Source organism: Zychaea mexicana, assembly GCF_025766255.1.
Source record: "Zychaea mexicana strain RSA 1403 chromosome Unknown BDB00scaffold_86, whole genome shotgun sequence".
Classification (NCBI taxonomy): Eukaryota; Fungi; Mucoromycota; class Mucoromycetes; order Mucorales; family Lichtheimiaceae; genus Zychaea; species Zychaea mexicana.
In genome coordinates this window covers 87,722-107,889 of record NW_026516749.1, presented here as the reverse complement: position 1 = coordinate 107,889, position 20,168 = coordinate 87,722, and the positions used below count along the sequence as shown (strand labels likewise).

Here is a 20,168-nt window from a genome sequence, read left to right as displayed (position 1 = left end):
TGAGAATAAGAACTCGATACATCAGACCTGTCATTGCTATATAGAACTACCCAAACATTTTATGCCATGTATTTAACGCCAACCTCTGATCAGCATGTGGTTTACAACTGGACGACAACCACAACTCACCAATGCTAGAACACAGCACGCACTTCATATACATACTCTCACTGCCCTACTACTTTTTAGGCGCTATATACAGAGTATAAGATTCCTTATTGAGTTGGTTCGCGCATCTGACTGCAACGTTTTTAATTGCCATGGCAACCATTATGCAATAAGCCAATACAGTTTGTTTTTTGTGATTGCCGCATCACTGTACTATGCTCTATACTGTAGAGCGCACTCCTGTGGAACGGTGCTTACATTTGAGCCAGCTTCTGTTATACAGCAATAGCATACGACGAGATGGTTCGCTCTTATGCGTTGCACATTGCGTAGTTCGAGTAAACGATTATATGGATCAAGTAAGTTACGCGTAGAAGCAGCGTACAGCTGCTCATAGTCACCCTAAGGAGTATAGACTGTGGTCATGCCGAAACAGCGAGCACCTTTTTTCTTCCTGATACCCCTTCCCCTAAGAACTTGAAAAGATACCTGCTTAGTTTTTACCCATTACCGACATGTCATATAGTCTTGCAGCCTTTTTGATACTTCAACTACTATAATAGAGAAGCTAGGGTTGATCGAGCAAGTTCATGCAAAAGCAAAAAGAAGCAGGTGAGAAAAAAGGATTGATAGTATGGAATGAAATGGGTAAAAAGAATCAAGGGGGAAAGTAAAAAGTTGCAGAGAAGAAAATTTTTAAGTGGTTTCTTCGTTTGCACTCAACATCCTGTACGTGTAGCCGATGGTTGCTTTTATATCTTCAGCTGACAGTCCACGAAGTACGTTACTGAGTCGTTCCGAAGCAGTATCCATATCGTTTAGCTCATCAAGACCTTGACGCGGGCAATCTCTTTGCGCAGTGTCGAACATGTCGTCCACCGGGTTCATCGATGATGAACAACAAGTAAGAAAAAACACGCGGTGGTTTCGCTCCATCACCTTCGTGGTTATCAAGGTCTTGAAGTCATCTGAAACCGCATCGAAAACTAGAACGCGGTTGAGCTGACGTTTTTCGTCAAGCCAGTCGAAAACCTTCTCAAGGAAGGAGACGACGTGTTGAGTAGTCGTTTTGCCATTCGTCACATGTTTCTCTATGGCTAAGAGACCCTTTGCTGAGACAGCAGCAAGTAAGCAGAAGGCGGGGAGGCAATCACCGTTATTCGTCATCATCCGCTCCTGTTCCTTCTCTTTCATCGGGTACATCCTTCTTGCACGGATGAAAAATGCCGCTTCACCAATGAAGATGCAGTTGCGCAAAGGGTCTACTACATCTCGAATCGACATTTCCTCACAAATTGCTCCAACCGACCCAGTTCCGCTGTCACTAGTTGCCTCTGGAAACGATTTGAACTTTTGCATAGTAATGCGCAAGTTCTTGCGCAAGTACCTGAGCAAAGTCCATGGTGCTACTTTGTCGACAAAGTGTCGCTTAATGGCATCGACGAGGTAGGATACCGTGGCATCGGGGTTGCCATCTATAAGCGCTCGGAGGTACTTGTAGTGGTCCTGTGTAAGGACCGTTACAGTCTTGCGGCCTCTTTGCTTGCGTTGCAGCTGGCCCTTGTTGTAGTGCGCAGTGATAGTGCGTATGCTGCCTTCTGGCACATTCAAACGCGTGCCCAGTTTCTTGGATGACATGCCCCTGTCTAAAGACAGAGACAGCAAGTGCTGGAGCTGAGCATCGGTTATCTTGTTATACTTCCGTCTTTTGACGGAAGTAGCCTTCCGACTGCCACTTGGCTAGACATCCCTGGTCTGGTTTGAGGGGGTGTCCACGTCGATGTCTTCCACAGAAACTTATAGGTACCTCAAGTTAACGCCATTCAGATTTATATTACAAGATGCAAGTAGTTTAAAATCCAAACATACCATCCTCATTCTCACCCATAGTGTTTGCACCTTAGTCATGGTGAGCATCGTCATCTTTATGATTTACCATAACATCGATGCATTGAGTCAAATATGAAGTGCATAATGTTAAAATAAATCAACTGATGAAACAATGTACATACTGATAGCAGCTGTTTCAGTCAGGCTGACATTGCTAAAGTTTCTTATGAGATTGCTCTCATTGTCTTGCTCGTAGTTGTTAGTAGCGCGACTGGATTCCATGGTGTATAACTTGAAGTTGATAAAACGGATTGGGGTACAAGCTTCTCTTATATTCATATATTTGCCTTTATATTTAGTATTTGTTTGCTAAAAATTAATTACGGAAGATTGTGAAACATTTTTTTTTGGTAGACTTCAAATCTCAGACCACCATTTGCACCTTTTTGGACCTCACAGGTTCTTGTAATTTGTATCTTTGTGTAGTGCAGACGACAACTGGCATTTTGGCTTTCATATGTTACATAACAGAATGCAAGATAATCACCTGCAGCGCAGCTTAAGGGAAGCTACAGATAGACTTTCACACAATAGTACTTCTCTTACGCACATATTCCAAGATTCAGTTAGTAATATTATGCGTTGCATATGTACTGAGTGCTATCGTAGCTTATACCGAGGTCAGTTTCAGCCAAGAACATCGATCCTCACTATCAATAATACGTCCGGGCGACGATATACATACTGGTTATACGAGGAGATAGAGGTAAAGAGGTGTATTCAAGCACAACCACATCCCTTATCCATTAGGACTGCATACGCACAGTGAACGTGTAGTACAACGCTTTTTTTGTTTACATTGCCGATTAACCAATGATTGCTCAGATAGTTCTTTCTTCCTTCCTTTTTTTACTCACAAGACGTCAGCTACGCGAAACTAATATGTAGCTCAATAAGAAAGGGGATGAAGCGCCAAAAGGAAAAGAGTTAGCAGCAACAAGTACAGGAAAAGAACGGCCTTGTGTTTTGTACAGTAACAGAAGGATTAGCATCACAGGTCTACAATTCAAAGTAACTTTTTGACAATGGGCCACAGCTAGCCGTAGCTAATGGAGCATCAAAATCAGCAGTTTGTTATGGTAGATGGCGAGTCAAGATTGACATATGGTATAGTACTGTGGAGCGTCAGGACTGGCCCGTAAAAAGTCGCAAACGTAGCTCTTGCTTTAAAAAAACGAAGTTCTTAGAGTATTGTCGGTCTTTATTTAATATAGTGGTACTTCTTGCTTTGCATGCACAATCTTCACTCAGAAAATGGGATTGACGGATGTACCCACAGTCGCTTTGCGAGGCGATAGAACGATAGAGACAGCTAGACTGCTGGATTGGGAGCGTGTTTGTTGTGTGCTTACCAAACGCACGTGGAAACAAAGGGAATACAGCCAGATGACTACTATCTGCAATGTTGGATATATAAAAGACTGATCATTGTTGGGAAGGTTGTATACTCAAGAACAGCACTCACTACGATATTGCTTCTTATTCACTAGTGCCTACATAGATTGCGCCATCAAGACAGACACGATGTCACTAACCATTAACTTTCCGCCAATACGACCACCACATTATTCGCTCAGTAAACGATCGGCACCCGTATTCTACAATCATCCTCTCTTTTCAGCAAATAGCACCACCAGATTCCGATAATTATACATAATCCAGAATGATTATTTGGTGCTGCTTATCGCGCTACCAGTGTTTATTGGAGGCAATAGGTTGAAAAGATAAATTTTTATGGATCAGGATACACATTGTGTACAACTAAGTTTAAAGGAATAAAGATAAAGAAGGGACAAATGATGGCTTCGACGTGGAAGCTTAGGCTCTAAGTAAACTTACAACCTGACACGATTTCCTTTTACTATCATCTACACCCACATTACATGATGACGACTATGACGCCGGTCATTTGTTTTCATACTTGTATGCACACGCACATCATCATCATCATCATCATAATGATGGTCACCTCTTTTTCTACTGTGTGTACATACATTAATGCGATAATAATTATATTTCTTATGATGCATACAAACCACCACAGGAATAATCCTCCTCTGCAATTCATTGTACTTGCACACACACGATGGCAACGACGATTACCTTTTTCCTTTTGCATATACCAACAACATTGCTGGTCCTGATTGATAAAGTAGTTATATATATTGATGGATGGAATGTAGATTTTATTATTGTTATTGCAGATGCTATGGTTGCTAAAAAAAAGTAAAAGATCATACATTATGCCGTCATCATATCTCAGTTGTCTGCATTACGGGTGTAAGATGGGATTGAATGTCATTACAAGTGCTTCTTAGAACCTATAGATATGGTTGGGAACGGCGATGATTATATGGCAGGGACAGAAAAGAAAAGGCGTATGTTGTTTTGAAGGAGGAAGTTTCTTTGCTATTACAACAACTATGAACAAGCGACAAGTTACTACCCTTGACAACATTCGCAACGCTCTCTCTCACTCGACTGTACCTGGCGTTCTTGCACTCATTCCTGATGAAATCGTGTGCGTTCCTGCTGCTCAATAGCAGATCTTCAAGGATCGCATCTCGGAATTGTGTGGATACAAATGGGCTCACAAACGCGAGACTGTGAATGGCACCAAACGCTCTGCCACGCAATGTCAAAAATTACAATAACCATCCGTATCCACGAAACAACATCCTTCGCACTTGTATAACTCTTGTAAAACCTTCTTTGTTATCTTTCTTATATAACGGTCATCATACTTTAATTTCATCCAATCCACATCAACACAAAAGGAAAGAAACCCGTCAGTTATCCTTCCAGCTATCTACAGCTCATTTATCCATCAAGACCGGCGATGTTAATGTTGGTATATGCAAAAGGAGCAAAGTAATCGCGTCAGGTTGTATGTTTTACAAGCCAATGGCGGATCAGCGTCATGTTGTATATAATTGTGTTTGAGTAATGGAGAAAAAGATTGTTGCGTCGTTGTTGTTGTGAGTACGAATCGATTATGCAAGTCGAAGACGATGTTGTATTACACACGTAAGTTTTAAGTTGGAATGGTGCAAGATGGTGCATCAAGTATATACAGAGAAAAAGAGAAAGAAACAGTAATTCTGAATGAGCATATGTCCACTAAAGCTATACCCCAAGCACAACCGATAACCTTTTCCTTCCCTTGTTCACTTACCCGGCGTTTTTTAAGCAGTAACGGCGGTCTACTCCTTACAAATCTTGAGCACGTGCTTTTTTTAAGAAAACAATTACCTTCATTTCGTTTTTCAAGAAATCTGTGGATTGTGCCGTTTTGTTTTCTTTTTTCTTCTATTCATCGTGAAGAGAGTAGGAGCCATTTACAAGTGTGCGTCGCAGCTGTTGATTTGCAAGGCGAATGGTAATGAGAAAAAAAAAACGGATCTTTGGTTGTTGTTGTTTTTTCCTCCCTGCTTCCGCTAACAAACCCCACACTTTCCACCTACCTCAGCCACCCCCCTCCAATTTAACGTTCAGACCCTGTTCCCACAGCAAAATAGTAGGCTTGTGCACACAGTGAGTCTCTAACGCACTCTTGCCATTTCCTGTACGTTAGCCTGAAAGCTTCCTATCACGAGTGAAACAGCCATACTATATCTTACTTGACTTTGGCTTTGTACTGCTTAACTTTTATTATGTCTTGACTTGATTTGAAAATCTTAAGTACTTACAAATTCTGCTGATCTACTCTGCTACACTTAATATATTATCTACTTCTTCAACTTTTTTGAAGTCTTAGTTGACTAAAACTATGTCCAGGCTGACTGTTATTATGTCCAGGTTGTCTATTATTTGTGTTTGGATTGATTATTATTCTTGTCCAGATTGATTTTCATTAATGTATAGATTGATTATTATCTTGTCCAGATTGATTATTATTCTTGTCCAGATTGATTTTCATTAATGTACAGATTGATTATTATCTTATCCAGATTGATTTTACTCATGTCCAGATTGATTTTAATTCATGTCCAGATTGATTTTCATTAATGTACAGATTGATTATTATCTTGTCCAGATTGATTTTACTCATGTCCAGATTGATTTTAATTCATGTCCAGGTCGATCCTTATTCATGTCCAGATCAATCTTTATTCATGTCCAGCTCGATTTTCATTCATGTCCAGCTCGATTTTTATTCATGTCTAGATCGATTTTCATTCATGTCCAGCTCGATTTTCATTCATGTCCAGATCAATTTTCATTCATGTCCAGTTCGATTTTCATTCATGTCCACTCAGATTAACATTCATGTCCACTCTGCCTAAATAAAAGTTCAAACGTCCGCTAGGAGATGAAAAATCCTGTAATAAATTGTGTTCCTGGACCGTTTTGCTATCCAAATATCAAATAAAGATTTTGAGTATACCTGGGGTATACCTGGGTATACTGGGCATACTTACTAGGGATTACCCTGTGCTCAATAGTAAATGGCTTATATTTTTTTTTTTTGTTTTTTTTATGGCCTGGAGGCAAAATTTTATTTCCAACAGAGTGTCCAGAGGAGTGACTGACTATTGGGTGTGAATACATGTATGAGAAAATGAGGAACAGAGAAGTGATGGAAAGAGAAAACTATTTATATGTGCGGTGATAGATGGCAGTGGTATGAGCAGCTACTACCTGTGGAATGAAAGGATGGTCGTCGAATATGAAAGACTAATGTGCTGACCAGATCGCTTGAATGATGGCGATGCAGAGAAGAGCGGTTTTGGGTTGGGAGCAAGAGCGGCGTGCGAAGATAGCAGTCTTCATCGCATGTGCGATAGCCGGTAGGTGTGGATCGGCATAGTGAAACGGTGCCCAAGCCAGTCGCCACACTAGTTCTTTTTTCAGGCAATAATACAGGAAGTGATTAGTATCTTCGATGGGCGCAAGGCACAAGCGACAGCTTGGTGAGGGAAGAAAAGCTGGTGCTATGCGGTGGACTCTCGAGGCTGTCGGTAGGTGGTTGTGAAGTAGGCGGTACCAAATGTTGCGGCCTTGGTGTTCTGTTGGGATCTGCCAGAAGTTGGACCACGCAATGTTGACGTCGGGTGATGTGGCTGGAGTGAGGAGGTTGCGGAAACCCTGTGTGGTCCAGCCTGCTGTTGCCATTCTGTTGCAGAAGTGGTAGGAAAGAGCCGTGAAGTCTGCACTGCTGGTTGAAGATGTTGGCGAGTGTGTTGCAGTGTCGGCTTCATGTGTTGGTTCGGTCAGTCGACGAAAGAAAGGTCGGAGACGGAGGCGGTGGTGATGCAAATGTTGTCGTAGCTTGGCAAGTAAGTAGCGGGAGGGCGTACCATCGTCACAGCGGCGAAGTCGGAGGTATCTAAGAGCAGGGTCGAGTATATAGAGGTTCTTCACGAGAATGTGTTTGAAGCCAGGTTGATGAGGTAGACGGGTCCCAGGGATTGGTTCCCAAGCTGCGTTGAAGGGTAATTCGAGACACGTAGTGGCAGAGAGGTTGGTCTGAGTCCAGTCTATGGGCATGCTGTCAAAGGCACGGAAGATCAATTTGGTGATGGACATTGTGCTTGTGCGGATGTCTTTACGGGCTGATGGACAAAACAACAGAGCAGGCAAATCGACTGTTGGGAAACGGCTGCATTTGAGCAAGTGCTCGGACAGACAGGCAATGTGATAGGGCGGATGTGGTGAAAGTTGCACCAAAGGCTCGATCCAACGAAGCTGAAGGACGTGTTGCTGCGTATGTGGATCAAGAATGCCGAGACCACCATGTTTGCGGGGTTGTCGAAGAGTAGCAAAAGCGATCGGTAGGAACATCCGGTGGTTGACAAAGTGGCTGATAATGGACGTGATGCGACTGAGAAACTTGGTGGTGGTCAGTGTCAGGCGAAGGACATGCCAAAGGGTTGCTAAGATGAGTGAGTTGGCGATGGTGGCGCAGCCACGAACCGAGAGTTGCCGGTGTGAATGTGCATCACAGCCTTTTTGGATGTTGTGTAGGAGCTGTTCCAGGAACCGATCAAGCTGTGCTTGAGAGGAGGCCAAAGGGAATCCCAGGTAGCTTACTGCTTCGTTGCTAGTGCGATCATGTGGTTGTGGGATGCCGTGAGCTGCCAGTGCTGAGGTCCAAGCTGGCAGCGGTGCACCAGATAGGCAGATAGCTTGCGTCTTGTGTCTGTTGAGTTTGGCGTTGGACGCTTGCTGATAGCAGTCGAGGTGAGCAAAAAGGCGAGTCAGATCAGTTTGATTATTCAAGAATACCATGACATCATCGGCATATGCCAGTACTTTCAAAGGAGCTAATAGAGTTGAGGTGGCCCTAGAGTAGTGCCATGGCGTGATTCCTTGGAACTGCTCGTCGGCTATAATCGCGCGTAAAAGTGGCTCGAGGGCAATATTGAATAATGTTGGCGAGAGCGGATCCCCTTGTCGTAAACCACGATTTTGCTGGATGGGACTTGCGATGTGGCCGTTGATATTCAGATGGATGCTAGTCGTTGAGAAAAGTTCAATGATGCTATGCGTAATCCTAGGAGGAAAGCCAAAAGTATCGAGTACTCGGGTTAGGTAAGTAAGATTGACTCTATCGAAACCTTTTTCGGCATCTAAGGCTAAGCAAAGACCGGAGCTGTCATCGATTTGAGCTTGTTCCATGACCAGGCGCGTCAAGAGTCCATTGTTGGCGATGAAGCGATTGGGCATGAAGCCGCTTTGAAAAGGCGTGATGACATCTTTGGCGGCAGCGAGCATGCGGCGGTTGAGGATCCAGGTGAAGATTTTGGCGTCGCAGTTGATCAAAGCGATTGGTCGCCAGTTTTTCAAAGTCGTTAAGTCCCCCTTTTTCGGGAGCAGGCACATGCTGGTGGCTGTCCAGGAACTAGGGTAGCGAGCATGGGTGAGAGCATCCCGGAAGACTTCTTTGGCTAGTGATTCATAAAGAGGATGTTTAAATACTAGGTACCACACACTATAGGGTAGCCCATCCGGTCCTGGACTGCTATGTTTAGATGTGCGTTGGGCGTTCATTTGTAGGTCCTCAATGTCAAATTCAGCGGTTAAAGCGTCTTGGGAGGCGGCGGAGAGCTTGGCAGTGTTGGGGATGGCAGCAAGCATTAATCCGACGCTTTCTTGATTGATGACGTCCGGGGTATAAAGGTCTTGGTAAAAGCTTCGTGCAGCGTCTTGAAGATCGGCTGTCTGGGTACAAAGTACGCCGGTGTGTGGATGTTGCAATGACGTGATGTTGCGGGCTTGCTGTCGTTGCGTGATGGTACGTTTCAGGTAGCTAGCTGAGACCTCCCCTTGTTCGCGCCATCGTTGGCCGGAGCGTAATGCGTCGATATCTGTGAGTTCTTCTTATAGCATGGAGATCTGTTTTTCCATCGCGGGCAGGCGCCAGTTGCGGATGCCCATTGGTGGGTTGGATCGAAGGAAAGCATTGCGGCGGGATTGGAGCTTGGCCAACTCGGCTTTTCGCCAGTTGGACTTCTTGCGGGAGTAGGACTTCATTTGGTGTTGTAGAACCAGCTTGAGCGCCTCCCATTTGCTTTGAGCGGATGGGAAGGTTTGCAGACGAGGGAAGTGGTCGGATAGTGCTGTCGCAAGTTGTTGCTGGAAGACATGGTCACGAAGGATCAGCGGGTTACCTCGCCAGTAGCCCTTTCCAGATTGGGGCGGGCCTAGACAGATGGTAGTTGATAGCAAAGCATGATCGGTCCAAGATGGTGACTTCACGGGAGCGCAGCGAATTACGGAAGGAGTTTGCTGCGTACAGGTAGTCGATGGCTGATGATACGGTCCCCCTACGAAACGTGGGGAGAGGTGCTAGTGTGGGATCGGACTTGATGCAGTCGATAAAGCAGTCCTCGAGCCAAGCAAACCATGACGAAGGAGCGTTGAGATGAAGTTGTGGTCGACTGGTGCTGTAGTTAAAGTCGCCTGCAATGATGAGGCGGTCGGTGAAGTATGTGGTGGTGCTGAGAGTGGTGAGTGCTGACTGGAGTGTGTTGAAAAAGTAGCGGCGTTGCTGAGCAGTTGTTGCCGGGGCGTATATGTTGAGCAAGAAGAATGCTTCAAAGGCGTTGTGATCGTGTTGAAGTCGAACGAGTTGGGCCCGGGGACCAATCGATAATGGTATTTCAGTGAGAGTGATATCGGGTGAAAGCGAGACAATGCCGCAGTGCATGGTCCAAATAGAGGAAGTCGCGTAGAATTGTTTGTGGAATGTTTCGCGAAGTTTGGTGGTGGTGGCGTGCGTTTCTTGTAACGCAATGATATGAGCTGATTGCCGCCGTAGAAAGCGGATGAGAGAGGAGCGGGCTTGTGAGTTGTTGGTTTTTGTGAGTCCATTACAGTTGAGTGTAAGGACGTTAATATTGTTTGTTTTTAAAGATATCATGATTGAGTATTTAGTGATGTGAGTCAAAGGATTAGTTATAATCCAGCTTCGGTTGTCTCGGTCCGGGCATGTACGCTCTGAAAGCGGATGTAACCCGAGCGTTCGATCGTTAGTAAGTGATCAGCTGCGCAGCTATCAGATTGAGCCATCTGAGTCAGCTTGGAGAGGAGGAGTGTAGCGAGCAACTTTTCTTCATCAGCGGAGACTTCGGATTGCTCAAAGATGAGCATGGCGTCCTCAGACATTGGTAATTTGCGGAACCATTCGCGATGGAGCTGAATGGTCGAGACTTATTGTTGTATCTTAGGTGTGACCAGTTTCGAACGGGTGGTATCATCGAGGAGCTCGGAAAGTGCTTCATCCATGGACGCCTCGAGTTCCATGGACGTGTCCATCAAGACGTCGGCATCAGAGGTCCCAGGGTTTGGCTCTTGAATGCCATTGCTAACGTCTGGTTCCAACGATGGTGTGGAAACGTCAGATGCTGGTGGTGCGCGTGCGGGTGGCGTCGCCGGAGGCGCGTCCGATCTTTTGTTGCGGTTTCGTTTGCGGTTGGGAGAAGAGGAAGCTTACTGTTCGTTCTCTGATTGTGGGTTGGTTTTGCGGCGAGTGCCTGGTTGTTTGCCTGACACATATGCATGTTTGTCGGGGCAGTGATAGGACAAGTGGCCTTTTTTGCCACAGGACCAGCACTCTCATTGGTTGCTGCGGCGCAGCAGGCATTCACGAACGACGTGAGAAGCAGAGTGACATCGGGAGCAGTGTGGTTTCATTTCAGAAAATGTGCCGTAAACGAGGTTGTTTTCATCCCCGCACCAGGGGATATGGTGGTCCAAAGTGGTGAACGCTTGTTCGCGTTCCAGCAGCTGTTGATCAATCACTGCAAAACCGTTTCCCATGAAGAGATTGGTTGTTTGGTCGCGGTAGACACCTACGTCCATGACACGGCCGTACATGGCCATGGTCGTTTGAAGACCTTGCACTAGGGCCTCGGGACTCAGGAAAGGTAGGCGTGTCAGGCAGATTTTCTTGATTTGGGTGGTAGGGTAGAGGCCAGGGGTGCCGTGGATAAACGTTTGCTTTGGGAATTCCAGGCCTTGTTCGAGAGCACGACGGTAGTCGTCTGGTTGCTGGAAGTAAACTTCGAGAATGACGCGAGGACCTTCGGTGTGGTGCTGGACGCCATTGATGTGTGCGTATTGTTCAGTCAAAGTTTGAGAATGTCAGTGACTTTGCCGGGACGAGAACTAACATCGAAGAAGACAGCGTTTGGCGATCGGCCCACGCGCCAGACGTGAGAGTAGATGACCGTCTGCTGTTGGCGTGATGTATCTTGAGAGACGGAATAGGAGTTGTGGAGAAGAGACACCCGCTTCTTTTGGGCTACTTGAGCCCATGAGAGGCGAGGGTCGAGCAATGGTGTAGGGTTGTCCGAATTGTTGCCTGAGGGCGTTTCAGGCATTTTTAAAAATTAGCGGAGAAACCTGAATGAAATGGCTTATATCTCCACAACCTATTAATTAGGTCGGAGTTTTCCACATAATAAATCGTGTTCCTGGACGGTTTTTCTATCTAAATATCAAATAAAAAATTTTGAGTATACCTGGGGTATACCTGGGTATACTAGGTATACTCCACCTACTAAGTAATCGCCGTGGCAATTCTATAAACTGTGAGCAGTCATTGCTTGATCGTGAACTATATAGAGAAGAAGGGCATATCGAATATCAATAGTATTTCTGGGTACGCTTCACTTATAATAATCATCTTTCATATGAGAAAATGTGTCAAACCGTTATAAATTGCGCTGATGAAACTGTGAGCGGTCATTGCTGGATCGTGAACTATATAGAGAAGACGGGCATATCGAATATCAATAGTATTGCTGGGTACGCTTCACTTATAATAATCATCTTTCATATAAAAAAGTGTCAAACCGTTATAAATTGCGCTGATGAAACTGTGAGCAGTCATTGCTTGATCGTGAACTATATAGAGAAGAAGGTCATATCGAATATCAATAGTATTGCTGGGTACGCTTCACTTATAAAAATCCATCACGATCCCCACGTTTCATAAAAGAGATTGTCAAACCGTCATAAATTGCACTGATGAAATTGGCAGCGGCCATATCTTCATTGTCAACTATAAATAAAAGGTCATATCAAGTACCAATAATAATATTGTTGCTACCCCCTCCCCCTCACGTATGCCTTTAAGAATGTTATCCAAACCAATATATATCACCTTGAAGGACTGGTCTCGGCTGTTTCGTGATCGCCAACTATGGCTATTAAAGAAAAGAGAATCGTAGCAATCAATGGCAATAACAATTATATTTCTCCCCTCACGTATGCCTTTAAGAATGTTATCCAAACCAATATATATCACCTTGAAGGACTGGTCTCGGCTGTTTCGTGATCGCCAACTATGGCTATTAAAGAAAAGAGAATCGTAGCAATCAATGGCAATAACAATTATATTTCTCCCCTCACATATGCCTTTAAGAATGTTATCCAAACCAATATATATCACCTTGAAGGACTGGTCTCGGCTGTTTCGTGATCGCCAACTATGGCTATTAAAGAAAAGAGAATGGTAGCAATCAATGGCAATAACAATTATATTTCTCCCCTCACGTATGCCTTTAAGAATGTTATCCAAACCAATATATATCACCTTGAAGGACTGGTCTCGGCTGTTTCGTGATCGCCAACTATGGCTATTAAAGAAAAGAGAATCGTAGCAATCAATAGCAATAAGAATTGTCGTGCAATACAACATCAAAACATATGAGAACCCTCTTGTGTAACCATAGTCGCGAAAGCCATTGTGTCTTGTAAAAAATCCGTATGTGCGCTTAGCATAGAGCTCTATGGTATTTTAAACAGAGATCCGTATGAGAAGTTAGCATAGAGCCCAAAGTCTACAACGCAGCATGTTGTGTGTTTGGAAAGTGGCTGTACAACTGTCAAAACAGCCAAGAACTGATCAACTATGTATATAAAAAAAAAGAAAGTTATATGAATTAGTAGTAATAAAGTTCATGGTGACGGGCTTCTGTCAAAAGCTTGCTTCCCACGCTTTCAGGCTGTACCCTTCTCTTCCTTCTGCCATTCACCAACCGCAATGACTTGAGACTTTTGTTGTCGTTTGCAATGCTAGATTCAGTAATGTTAACTTTGACATTGTTCGTTATAAAAACTACTTTATATATGTGCAACAAAGATAGAATAATACTCACACAGCAACAAGAGCACCTTTTTTCGAGTGACGGACCCGCTTTACACAGAAAGAGAGGGCATAAAGAGCTTGCTACCCTTCAGGTCGTACCTGTCCATTCATTCCACCATTCACCATTCGCAATTGTTTGAGATTTGTGTTGCCCTACAGTGTACAATTCCGATTGCAATAAAGTTAACTTTGACATTGCCTTTGACATTGTTCGTTGTAAAAAATACTTTATATGTGCAACAAAGATAAAATAATATACACTTTCGCTGACACCGCGACTCGATCAGCTGCAAAGATTGCTGTACACAATGCACAAATTGCGTACTGCCACCCACGTTGAGTGTCTGTAAGAGCACCTTTGTTCCAGTTACAGAACCGCTTTATACAAAACCACAGGCGATCAAATTATACTTTATGCCGTAAAATCGACGTCCGTGCGCACACATATTGTTCTTTTTTTTTTTGTATACTTTATTGATGACGGGGAACCAAAATGGTACGCCCTGTAATTGAAAATTTAAACATAAAGAAGAATAATGGGGAAATTATATAGAATACTAAAGTGGAAGACTAAGCTGGTAGAAGGTTCACTCCTCGTCTGAAGACTGCACTCCCATGCTCCTTGTGAACTCGGCTAAGTGATATCAGGCATTCTTGGCGACGACGCTGGCTCGGAACCGTTGCTGGTCAAAAACAAAGCACCAATAGTGGCACCAGATGCTATGAATTACAATGCTGATCGTAGTGTCGGAGAGTGGATGATGTGTACAGGTGGGGGGTTGGAGGGTGGTGAGGTATTGTATGATCTCAGTAGTACTCCAATCACAGTTGGTTTGTTGACAGATGATACGCCACACTCGCAGCTTGATAGGACAGGAGACAAAGAAATGGTCAATAGTGTCGACATGAGAATTGCAGATTGGACATCGATCTGAAGAAACGATTGCTGGCATATGTCTATTAAGAAGACTGCGCGTGGGGATATGTTTGTGGAGAAGGCGCCACCAAACCGTACGTGTGTTGTGGGGGATCGGCGCACGCCAGAATTTGAGCCAGCTGCGGGCTGGGATGGTCGTGACAGAGGTGGGATCGGGATTGGGGGCTTGGATGGTGCGGCGTAGAGTAGCGGTTGATAGGTGATCGATTGAGCGTAGATTTGTGAAACGGATTGCATTGGCGAGGGGTTCCTCTGCTATACAATGTGATGGTATAGAAAAGGCGGTGGGGGAGAGCAATGCCACCAGCCATTCCGGAAATAGGAGTTGTGAAGACAGAAAGGCCCGTTTGAGGGCCAAGACGGTGTTGCAGTGGTTGTCGATTTCATTGTTGTGACGAACACGTAAAAATCCGCCAGGATCAAAGACAAAAGGATCGAATAGATGAAGCTTAGCTAATGCGCGCGTGGATACAGGAATCGAAGATGAGGGTAATAGCAAGAGTCTGAGGGGAATAACAAGAGCTGTTCCAGGGGTAATGTGTAGGGGTTGGTGGAAAAAAGTGAGGGGGATAAGTGAATGACAAGCTTTGATGATGGGATGGAGTAGTTGGGGAAAGAGCGATATAGGTTGGCTGGTGAAGAAATCATAGAATATAGAAGGTGACTTGGAGTGTTGCATAACTTCATAAAGGATATAAAACGAGATAAGAGGGGGGGAGGTACTACTGAAAATTCCGTGTATCCATCGTGATTGGAGTGCAAGTTGTTGGAGGGCGGGGTCGAGGAGACCAAGACCACCTTTGGATCGCGGTTGACATAGGTTCGACCAAGCAGTTTTTGGGTAACCAACGGAGAGAAATTCGCGGGCGACTGTACGAACTAGTCGAAAGAAGGATGAAGGCACCGCCGTGACAGTGAGAACGTGCCACAGCCTGCTGAGGATGAGTGAGTTTAAGACCATGCCTTGACCTCGGATTGAAAGTTTACGTTGCCGGATGAGTTGACAATGTCGTTGTATTTTGTTGATGATGTTGTCGAGGAAGGCTGCTAGCTGTTTAGGATGAGAACTAAGTGGGTAGCCAAGGTAGCGGATGGCTTGGGCAGAGGTACGATCGTGGATTGCGTTTATTCCGATGTCTGCAAGAGCCGGCATCCACTCCGGGAGTGGGGCACCAGAAAGAGATACGACTTCTGTTTTGTCAATGTTAACCCGGCTGTTCGAGGCGCGACTGTATGTATCAAGGATGTTGAGGAGTGCTGACAATTCCTGAGGTACTGGAAGAAAAACGAGAAGATCATCGGCATAGGCTAAGAGTTTTAACGGCGGAGGAGCAGGGAGAGAGTTTTCTAGACGAAGGTGCCTAATAGGAGAGAAAGAAAAACCAGTGAGTAGTGGTGAAGATAGAATAGAACGTAGACAAGGTTCAAATGCTAAATTAAATAGGAGAGGGGATAGTGGGTCGCCTTGCCGCAGGCCGCGACCTTGGGCGAAGGGATGGGAAATATGACCATTAATATTGATGTGAACATTTGTAGGGTAATATAGGGAATGTAAACAGGAAATCAATGGATTGGGCAAACCAAAATTCTGCAAGACTTGTTGCAGATAATGTGGATGGATACGGTCGTATGCTTTTTCTTGATCAAGAAGCATTGCGACACCAGGATGCTGTTGAAGTGAGGCATGCGACATTACCAGCCGGGCAAGAAAACCATTATCGGCAATTGACTGGCCAGACATAAAACCAGTTTGAAGAGGGTTAACGAGAGTATTCAAGGGCATACGCCTAGAGATGATTTTGGTCAGTAGCTTGGCGTCGCAGTTGATTAGTGATATTGGGCGCCAGCTTTTGAGGAGAGATGTATCCCCTTTTTTTGGCAGCACAACCAGGGTGGTTTGCCGCCAGTAGGTTGGAAACGTGGCTGTGGACAGTGCTTCGTTGTAGACTTGTACTGCGAGCTGGGCGACATATGGATGAGTAAGTGCGTGCTGCCAGAAAACAAATGGAAGACCATCCATTCCCGGGCTGGAGTTCTTTGGGGTATGCTTAAGTTGCGTGACAAGTGTGTCAATGGATATTGGGTTAAGTAAAGTTGATTGTTGATGAGGTTGAAGGTGTACGTCGGCGGGTATGTTGGAGAGTAGCTCGTCAATGGCGGCTTGGTCGATGGGGTCAGGTGTATACAGCCGTGCATAAAAACTGTGTGCATGGTGTAACATAGTCTCGGGGGTGGTGAAGAAGGTTGTAGATGTAGCTGTTTCTCGTAAATGCAGCATATATTGTTTTTGTTGGCGTTGAGTTAAAACTCGGTAGAAATACTTCGTACTGCGTTCACCCTGTTCCTGCCAGCATTGCTTGGCTCGGAGGGCCAGTGTGGCCATGTCGTCTAGCTGTTTTGAGGCGATGGTTGACTCGATTGCTTGTAGGCGGTCTCGATTTGGTTGTTGTTTCCGAAGGATTCGAAGACGTTCACGGTATAGATGTTGGGTTTGTTGATGAGAGCGTTTCAGGTGGCGCCCATAGGTGATGCTAAGTTGCTTTACAGCTGCTTTGAGGTTGTCCCATTGATCGTGCGGGCTGTGATTGTTAGTGGTTGGATCATTTTGAATAACATCAAACAAGTAGTCTAGTTTCTCAACATAGTCATCATGGGTGAGGTAATAAGGGTGGAGGCGCCAGATTCCTGGGCCTGTTCTGAAGGGGAGGGGTAAGGCTGTGGTTACCAAACAGTGATCAGTCCACTCAGATGAGTTGAGGTAATGCACGTTGGGTGTAGTTGAAATTAATTCAGAGCTGCGAAATATGTAATCGATGGTGGTGCGGGCGCAGTGGCTCCTAAAAGTTGGGAGTGGTTTGTCTCCCGGTTCTGTGATGCAATCGGTAAAATGTTGAGAGATAATGTCGCGCCAGGCTGGACAATGGTTGGTGCGTCGATGCAGTTGAAGGTTAAAGTCGCCCATGAGGAAACAGCGACGGAGAATGCTGGGGCTGGCAATAGTGGACCAGGTGGTGCTTAATTCGTGGTAGAATTGACGGCGTGGTGAATATGTTGCTGGAGCATAGATGCAGATGATGTAGAAGGGATCGATGTTGTTGTTGGTATACGTTACCCGAGCCAGTAAGACACGGCCAGAGAGGCAGCTATTAACGAGATGCAATTGGATGTTGGAGTCTAAACTAAAGAGTGCACAGTGAGGGGTCCAAAGGGATTGATGGGATTGGAGGTGTAAATCGATATTATGGTAGTAGGGGGGAGTCACGTTGTGTTCTTGAATAGCTAATATATGAAGGAGAGGGGAGGGGGAAGAGGAGCGTAAGTATCTTAGTAAGTGTTTTTTTGGGTTTTTTTCTTTATTATATTCAGTGCGAGCTATGCCTTGAAGGCCTCTCACGTTGAGAGTGCCCAGGAAAATTGATTGTGATGTTGTATCACTCATTTAAATGTACGATGAAAGATGAGGGGGAGTCTTGATAAGACGCCCGCTATGAGACCGGCGTTCAGCATTGCCAGTGTTATTTGGTGAAGTGGGAGGTGGAAAAGCAGACTCCCGATCAATGTCCATGTTAGTAGCATGAGAGGGGTTATGGGGTGAGGCCTAGCTGCTCACATCAGGCGTTTGATTCGGTGGAGTTGGTGATCGGCCAGTACCAGTGATGTTCTCTTGTTGTGGTGAACCAGTTGTTGACGGAGAGTTTCGTTGTTGTTGATGCTGTTGTTGTTAAGAAATGTCTTTCAGACGATTGTTGAGTTCTTCATATAGGCGAGCGTCTTCGGCCCAGTCAGTGACGGGGGAGGTGGCTAGTGGATCGCGCGAACCATATTGTTTGGGCGAAGAGAAACGGTTCATTGCATCGTCTGTAGTAGCGGGGGCATGTCTGCTATCCCACGCAGAGGTGCCAGATTTGGGGTCGGCCATATAGATGTCCGACGTCTTAGGCTCCTGTTTAGTTTGTGGAGGGATGGGAGTCGCAGCTCCTGAAGCAGGCGCCGAGTTGATGGGGGTAGGGTCGGGGCTTTGGTGGTTGATGCATCGTACATCAGTTTCGTTAACATGACCGATGGTGTTACAGCTGGTGCAAGCCGTGGGCGATCGTCGTCGCTGTTCGTGTAAGAGTTTGCATTTATTGATAGTATGGCCGTCGGTCTTGCAATAGACGCAGAACGGTGGCATTCCCTTCGCTCTGACGAAGGCACGAGAGGGGAAAGGTGAATTGAGGTGAAGATAACGGCGGATTGTCGGGGCTTTCTCGTAAAGTGAGACATCGATTAATGCGGTGGCCTCACCCCTAAGAACATGGTTCTGGCGAGAGACATAGGCTCAGATTTGAGCGACTTTACCATAGGCCGTCAAAGCTAAACGAAGTTCTTCAGTTAACTCAGTTGGGTCACATACTGGAAGTTGATACAAGTTAATCTTAACGAGGTTGGTATCGGCTGCTACATGGGGTAGGCCTAGGATACGTTCATTTTTGACTATGACACCCGATTCAAGTGCCTTTTTCTTTTGTTCTTCAGTTTTGAAAAGTGCTTCAACGAGAAGTTGTTTCTGTGAGCTTAGACGAGTCGACAAGGCGACGACTGTGCCGAGTTGTTCAACGAGGATGTCCTCTACTTCGGAACTGGTGCAGAGTTGTTGCATGTTGAAGATGATGCTGTTGGGATTTTGCGATCGGGCGATGGCGAGCATGGCTGGGTCGGTGTTAAGGATTGCGTCGTAATGGGGACCGTTATATAAAACGATGGAGGTGTTGGGGGAAATGGATTTCCGGTTGCTGTTTTTAGTGCTGGTGGAGCGGCGGGCTGCGTCAGCGTACCCTGTTAGGCGTTGAGATGTAGCCGTTGGAGTCGGCGACGATTGTTGAGATCTCGGAGATGGCGATTCAGGTGGCATTCGCGAAAGAGCTCCCCACATATTGTTCTGCTTGCTATACTAGCCATGTAAAACAAAGTCCGCTCCAAAGGCACAGCACTGTAGAAATCTAGAAAAAGTATAAAGCACGTCATGACGTTTTCTGTTGCCGGCATTAGTACCTTCCCATAAAGAATTCGGCGGCAGTCTTTTTTTTTATGATCAAATATGTATGTTTGTAAAATAAATGTAATATGAAGCATACTTTCCGTGAAACCAACCCAAACTATTGTATGCTGCCTTGAGGAGATCGACGGCGCCCGTTTTCTATGATCAACTATGTATATAAAATCAGAAAGTACTATCAGTGACTAAGAGTAATAGCAGTCAATAGTACTAAGAACTATAATGCACTCTCCCTCGACCGTATGGTTGAAGATGTCACCCAAACCACAACATATTACCTTGAGGGCGTAATCGCCGGCTGATTACGTCATCGTCACCTACATACATTGAAGAAAAGAAGGTCATATCGGATATCAATAGTATTGCTGGGTACGCTTCACTTATAATAATCATCTTTCATATAAAAAAGTGTCAAACCGTTATAAATGGCGCTGATGAAACTGTGAGCGGTCATTGCTTGATCGTGAACTATATAGAGAAGAAGGTCATATCGAATATCAATAGTAATACTGTTGCTGGGTACGCTTCACTTATAATAATCATCTTTCATATAAAAATGTGTCAAACCGTTATAAATTGCGCTGATGAAACTGTGA

At 45.1% G+C, this 20,168-nt stretch overlaps 6 protein-coding genes across 6 annotated transcripts; 1 reads left to right on the top strand and 5 right to left on the bottom strand.

Moving 5' to 3' along the window:
• Positions 1 to 1,518: 1,518 nt before the first annotated feature.
• Positions 1,519 to 2,017, bottom strand: BDB00DRAFT_980950 (uncharacterized protein; the record flags this gene model as incomplete). Its single annotated transcript, XM_053129977.1, has 2 exons — positions 1,978 to 2,017; positions 1,519 to 1,892 (listed from the first exon to the last, which is right to left on the bottom strand). A coding segment is annotated over exon 2 (228 nt), but the record flags the coding sequence as incomplete, so codon positions are not given.
• Positions 2,018 to 6,831: 4,814 nt separating this feature from the next.
• On the bottom strand, positions 6,832 to 7,035 carry BDB00DRAFT_747560 (uncharacterized protein; the record flags this gene model as incomplete). The annotated part of the gene is made up of 1 exon (XM_053118565.1): positions 6,832 to 7,035. A coding segment is annotated over one exon (204 nt), but the record flags the coding sequence as incomplete, so codon positions are not given.
• Positions 7,036 to 10,398: 3,363 nt separating this feature from the next.
• On the bottom strand, positions 10,399 to 11,825 carry BDB00DRAFT_876283 (uncharacterized protein; the record flags this gene model as incomplete). The annotated part of the gene is made up of 5 exons (XM_053127462.1): positions 10,399 to 10,638; positions 10,678 to 10,891; positions 10,937 to 10,988; positions 11,091 to 11,538; positions 11,616 to 11,825. 5 exons carry the CDS (start codon positions 11,823 to 11,825, stop codon positions 10,399 to 10,401), a joined length of 1,164 nt encoding a protein of 387 aa, XP_052975784.1.
• Positions 11,826 to 13,325: 1,500 nt separating this feature from the next.
• On the top strand, positions 13,326 to 13,753 carry BDB00DRAFT_842773 (uncharacterized protein). The gene is made up of 2 exons (XM_053124912.1): positions 13,326 to 13,358; positions 13,461 to 13,753. Exon 2 carries the CDS (start codon positions 13,522 to 13,524, stop codon positions 13,735 to 13,737), a length of 216 nt encoding a protein of 71 aa, XP_052975783.1. The 5' UTR covers positions 13,326 to 13,358; positions 13,461 to 13,521; the 3' UTR covers positions 13,738 to 13,753.
• A 3,128-nt stretch (positions 13,754 to 16,881) lies between these two features.
• Positions 16,882 to 17,973, bottom strand: BDB00DRAFT_770484 (Endonuclease/exonuclease/phosphatase; the record flags this gene model as incomplete). Its single annotated transcript, XM_053119882.1, has 1 exon — positions 16,882 to 17,973. A coding segment is annotated over one exon (1,092 nt), but the record flags the coding sequence as incomplete, so codon positions are not given.
• Positions 17,974 to 18,656: 683 nt separating this feature from the next.
• Positions 18,657 to 19,633, bottom strand: BDB00DRAFT_920312 (uncharacterized protein). Its single transcript, XM_053128745.1, has one exon. It carries the CDS (start codon positions 19,447 to 19,449, stop codon positions 18,856 to 18,858), a length of 594 nt encoding a protein of 197 aa, XP_052975781.1. The 5' UTR covers positions 19,450 to 19,633; the 3' UTR covers positions 18,657 to 18,855.
• Between the last annotated feature and the right edge of the window lie 535 nt (positions 19,634 to 20,168).

What these genes read in the sequence shown, in the direction of transcription:
- BDB00DRAFT_842773 (XM_053124912.1), top strand. Translation starts at nt 13,522, where the DNA reads ATGCTAGATTCAGTAATGTTAACTTTGACATTGTTCGTTATAAAAACT.
- BDB00DRAFT_920312 (XM_053128745.1), bottom strand. Translation starts at nt 19,449, where the DNA reads ATGTGGGGAGCTCTTTCGCGAATGCCACCTGAATCGCCATCTCCGAGA.